General features: G+C 42.5%; 1 protein-coding gene across 1 annotated transcript in view; it reads left to right on the top strand.

The window, feature by feature from the left end:
• Positions 1 to 1018: 1018 nt before the first annotated feature.
• ALS2CL (ALS2 C-terminal like) overlaps positions 1019 to 5850 on the top strand; it is a gene marked incomplete at both ends in the record, with an annotated part of 25331 nt that continues 20499 nt past the window's right edge. The window contains 6 exon segments of the mRNA XM_072413021.1: positions 1019 to 1127; positions 1704 to 1896; positions 2257 to 2322; positions 3752 to 3911; positions 4163 to 4291; positions 5696 to 5815. Coding sequence (XP_072269122.1) covers positions 1019 to 1127; positions 1704 to 1896; positions 2257 to 2322; positions 3752 to 3911; positions 4163 to 4291; positions 5696 to 5815 — 777 coding nt within the window.

The following is a 5850-nucleotide window of genomic DNA, read 5'->3' as shown; positions in this document are numbered from 1 at the left end:
TGTAGGGGTATTGGGGTGTATAGGGTGTATGTAAGGGTATTGGGGTGTATAAGGTGTATGTAAGGGTATTGGATTGTATAAGGTGCAAGAGTATAGATATGTAGGTGTATTGGGGTGTATAAGGTGTATGTAGGGGTATTGGGGTATATAAGGAGTATGTAGGTGTATTGGGATGTATAAGGTGTAGAAGTATAAATATGTGGGGGTATTGGGGTATATAAGGTGAATGTAGGGGTATTGGGGTGTATAAGGTGTAAGAGAATAGATATGTAGGGGTATTGGGGTGTATAGGGTGTATGTAAGGGTATTGGGGTGTATAAGGTGTATGTAAGGGTATTGGGGTGTGTAAGGTGTAAGAGTATAGATATGTAGGGGTATTGGGGTGTATAGGGTGTATGTAAGGGTATTGGGGTGTATAAGGTTTATGTAGGTGTATTGGGGTGTATAAGGTTTATGTAGGAGTATTGGGGTATATAAGGTGTATGTAGGGTTATTGGGGTGTATAAGGTGTATGTAAGGGTATTGGGGTGTGTAAGGTGTAAGAGTATAGATATGTAGGGGTATTGGGGTGTATAAGGTCTATGTAGGGGTATTGGGGTGTATAATTGCTGGAGCAGAAGTAGTAAAGAGGACCTGTGGTCAGCATAAGAAATTCTCACTCTCATTTATTGGGTCGTCAAAAGAAAACTGATTTTCCTAACAATGTTTCCTCTCATCAGCAGAACCGCCGACCGACCCGAATGAATGCTGAGCTCATACAGCGCCAGTGATGTCCGAGAACGATGGAAAGTCCATTACACGCAGGGTGGCCCGACGCAGCGCTCCCCAGCCTCCCCTTCAATAAATCTGCCCTCCAGCCTCCCCTTTAATAAAATAATAAAAAATGAAAACCATGGGGGGGGGGGAGACACAACCAGAGATGGGAAAAAAAACACGTTTATCTGTTTTTGGTAAAGTTGCGCCCCCCCCCCCCCCCCCCCACCTGTCACCAGTAAATGTTTTGTCTCTGGATTGGCAGAATATTTGCCTGACGGGCGCAGAGTCCCTGCTGAGGGCCGAGGAGGATTTCCTGTCTACCTTGTCTCAGGTGAACACATTGGTCCTGAACACCTTACTGCAGACGGCAGGTAAGTCCCCCTTGTGGGGGAATCTCATAGAAGTTCATCAATAAATTGGAACTGAGATCAACCAATCATGTGGTGGCTGCATTAGTTTTCTTTTGTGAGTTTTTTTTTTGTTTTCACATGGTGATCCTGCCAGTAACACCGGCAAGTCATTGTCAAGAGTAACTATCACAGTACTCATTATGGTGGCCATTTATAAATTTTATATCTAAGCTCCTATAATAATAATAATAATAATAATAATAATAATAAATTCTATTTTCATCCTGGGGACGCCCCGCCCCCTCTGTGTGCAGCCGCAGCTGTGATTGGTCAGTGATCTGTGAGCACCATTCAGAGCAGTAGTACCAGGAGCTCTGCCTGGTGTGATGACCCGCCTCCAGGGGGTGTGTCCATGACAGCCTATGGTCACAGAGGACGCTCATACAACCCTGGCTGTCATGAGGGTTCTAGTAGTGCCATCTGTTGGACAGTAGTAGTTCCTGCAGGGGTGGGCACCCGAATGAAGTTGAGTATTGCAGCAAAATAAATTCTTCCTAAATAAACCTTTGCTTTGATTTCTTTTTCCTTTTTTTCCAGAGACACATCACGAGCTTCCAAGTAAGGATTACTCAAAGGTGCTGAAAAATTTAAATGACAAATTTCACAAAGTCTGGGACCTGACAGCCGGATGTTTCCAAACACTAAAACAGAATTATGAGCTGTTGGCGGTGGACGTCCAGGACATTTACCTCATGGCGGAGGAGAGCCAATTCATCCTCGTCTACACTGAGTGAGTGCTGGGTGCACCGAACCCCACAGGTTTTAGAGAGGGAAAGAAATCTGTAATTGTCCTAACAGGAAATACAACAATACCCCCCCAAAGTGAGGGAATTCCCTTGGCTGGCTCCAGATCAGGTGACCCGATTGGGGGATTGTCCCTCTGCTCCTGGGATTTCAGGCTTCATTCATGAATACATTGTAACAATATCCTCGCAATGTGATTGGTGGTTCTTGCAAAGCAAAGACTCCTCCTTGTGGCCAATCTGTGAAATACATCAATGGGGAATCAATGGGAAGGTGATTCTGAATTATATTGCATCTTAATATTGTAATCTGATTTGTGTTTTTTATTTTATTGTTTTACTTTTAGATATTTTGTAGCAGTCACAAGCTACATGGTTATCAAAGGGTTTGAGAAATCGGTGAAGCAGTCCAGGTAAGTCCCAGAATACTAACATATTTCTAATTCTTATGGACATTTATGTGTCTGATTTCTCCAGATCAGAAGATCCCCAAAAATAACTAAGTGTCAGAGAACCCCAGCTAGTAATGAACCATACTTACATACTTACCATTTATACTGCAATGACATATCTTGTGTACCCCTAGAATGGTGCTGGGTAGATAAATGACCCTCTTATTGGTGATCAGCCGAGAAAGGTCTATACACTTTTCTGCCCCCCTGTGGATGTGCGATCAATTTGCCCTGTTGGTAATTGTGTGTACCTCTAAAATCATGGTGGGTAGAAAAGTGTCCTCTAACAATAATGGTCAGTAGATAAGGGCCCCCAACATTAGTAGTCAATGGATAAGAGCCCCCAACATTGGTAGTTAATGGATAAGAGCCCCATAACATTGGTGGTCAGTGGATAGGAGCCCCTAACATTGGTGGTCATTGGAATATAGCCCCCAACATTAATGGTCAGTGGATAAAAGCCCCCAACATTAATGGTCAGTGGATAAGAACCCCCAACATTGGTGGTCAGTGGATAAGAGCCCTTAACATTGGAGTTCAGTGGATACGAGTCTCTAACATTGGTGGTTATTGGAATAGAGCCCCCAACATTGGTGGTCAATGGATAAGTGGCCCCAACATTGGTGGTCAGTGGATAAGAGTCCCTAACATTGGTAGTTATTGGAATAAAGCCTCAAACATTGGTGCTCAGTGCATAAGGATCCTCCCAACATTACTGGTCATCAGAAAGACCCCAAATATAAACCCCTTTCATTTAATGAAATCTGAAGACCAGAAAAATGCAGCAAAAAAGTTTTGAGAAATGTACTATTTGGTGTTTATTGTGGAGGGGACTTTTATTGTTTCTTCTGGTTCAAGGAGGAGGGGGATTATTCCATCCTGACTTTGTTATTGTGCTACACCATTCCAAAAAATTACCCTGATTCTGGTGATTAATGATAACCCCAAACCCAGCTATTACCTCAACGCTGCCCCAATTTCTACCCCTGAAATAATTGTAACTCTTTATAAATAAAGTCATGTGATGGGTCCGTTATGGCAGTCACATGGTCTGCTTGGTTGGTGCTCACCGCTGACATGGGTAACACATATCTTTATTATAAGAGAAAGCAAGTGTGGAGCGTTAGGGGTCGGAGTGCAAGGAAATAATTACACACTGGGTAATTTTAATGGCAGCAGCTGAAGAATTTTGATCCCCCAACCCTCTGGGGATGATATAGTTAATCCATTCTCAGTCCCAGTGATCTCTTACCCCAGAATACCCGGATACATTAAATATGCAGCACAGGATCCTACACTGTATGGTATATAAACCTTTGCCAGTGCATGCTGGGACTTGTAGTTCTCTAACGGCTTCTGTAACTCTTCATATATCTCTTCCCTTTGACAGTTACTGGAAGGCAAACACAAAGCTCCTGATGCAGCTGATAAAGGAGAAGTCAGAGACCCCCATCCCCGTACTGCTGCAGAGAGTCCTCACCGAGCCGTTCCGCCGACACATCAAGCAATACTCCTTCCATCTGAACAAACTCAATGGAAATCTTCTTGATGTAACTGATTCATTTATTATTTGGGGGACCCCTTTAAAGTGATTTCCCTAGAGCAGAATGAGACATTGCAGAAATATCAATACCTGTGAAATATCAATACCGAGTAATCAGCAGTGGATAATCAGCTCCTGGCTTCCTCTATACTATAAGATATTTAGATATTTATCATAAGAGAACACAACGTATATACAATAATGATAATGCAATGATACATAATTCATATTAAAAAAATGTATATTGATTTTTTCCAGGATACAGGTGTGGCAGCTCTAAGCAAAACAATAGAGACTTTTCGGAACCTCCAGTCTTATATCAGTCAGTGTATGGATGAGGCCGACGTGACGAGGAATCTGTGGGCTGCTTTGTCCAAAAGATTGACGGTAAGTGGAACGTAGTTTGTCACCATACAGCATTTCATGTGCAGCTCCACCTGCTTCCTCCTCTCCTTTTTTCTCCAATTTCTCCTCCTTTCTATTCCCACTCCTCCCCTCCACTCTCCCTTTTATTTTATTTATTTTATTTTATTTTCATCCACTCTGCTCCATGTTTCTGTTTCTTAAATGCTCTGCTGTGAGTCACTTATACTCTTCCCTACTTCTTCCTTTCCTTCCCCTCCTCCTCTCCTATGTTATCCATACTCCTCTCCTCTTTTCTTCCTCTTCTGTCTCTCCTCTAATTCACCTTCCCTCCCTTCCTCTTTTTTCACTCCTCTCTTCTTCTCTTCACCCCACCCTTCATTAAGTATCTGTTCCCTTCTTTTATTTTCCTCTTCTCTCTCCTCCTCCTTTCTCTACTTCTCCCCTTCACTCTCCTTGTAGTCTCTCTTCCTCTTTTGTTCCTTCTTCTTTCCTCTCCTTTCCTTTTATTCCTTATATTCTCTCAGCTCCTTATATCCCCTCACCTCTCCTGACCCTGCTCTGTCCCTCTTTCTTTCTTTTTTTCTCTCCCTCTCTCTTACTTTCTCTCTTTCAATCCTCTTCTCTTCTCTACTTCTCTACTTATTGCACATCATCTCTCTCTTTTATTTTACTTTTTGGTTTCTCAATTCCTTTCCTCCTCTTCTCTCCAATCCTCTGCTCTCTCCTTTCTACTGCTCTTGTCTCTCTTCTGATTTATCCTTCTCCTCTAGTCTTCCCTCTCCTCTCCTCTGATTTTTATTCCTCTTTTTCTCTTCTCCAATCTTTCCTCTCCTCTCCTATCGTCTGACCTCTTCTGTCCTTTGACCCCTCCAGTCCTCTAGTCACTCTTTTAGTCTCTCCTTTCCTGTCTTCTGATTTCTTCTCCTTTAGTCTCTTCTCTAATCTCTCTCTTTCTTTGGTCTCCTCTCTCCTTTGATCTCTCCTCTCCTCCAGTCTCTCCTCTCCTCTGATTTCTCCTCTTCTTCTATTCTCTCCTTTATTCTCTCCTCTCTCCTTTGATCTCTCATAAATTCTTTCATCTCCTCTCCCCTCTCCTCTATTCTCTCTTCTCCTCTGATCTCCTCTCCTCCAGACTCTCCTTTCTGGTCTCTTCTCCTCTGCAGCTCTTGCATTAAATATTGATAATAAATTATTCTATTTCTAGATTGATACCTAACTTTTCTTCAATAAATTATTTATTAACTGTTTTATAAGTCAGGACCCCAGACATTGCACTCATCTTTGCAAATTGAAATTTGTGCAGCTAATTAAAAGCTTTCAATGCAATTTCACTTATAAAAAAGAAAAAAAAAATCTCAGCCCAGAATGACTACATGAGGGCGACTTTCATAAATCAGATGTCATGTGACCTGTGTTATCCTGCAGGCCGCTCTGTGCACACCTGAACGACGAATACAAGAAGACAGTCAGAATGTCCCGGTGACTGTGACCTCCAGCCGATATGACCGGGTCCTCCTCTTCAATGATTACCTCGTCTTCCTGCAGGTATGGAGACAAAATCAACCAATAAAGCAACCTAG

Source organism: Pyxicephalus adspersus, chromosome 5 (assembly GCF_032062135.1).
Source record: "Pyxicephalus adspersus chromosome 5, UCB_Pads_2.0, whole genome shotgun sequence".
Classification (NCBI taxonomy): domain Eukaryota; kingdom Metazoa; phylum Chordata; class Amphibia; order Anura; family Pyxicephalidae; genus Pyxicephalus; species Pyxicephalus adspersus.
The sequence above is the reverse complement of the archived record's forward strand: the minus strand, read 5'-3'. Positions and strand labels throughout refer to the sequence as shown.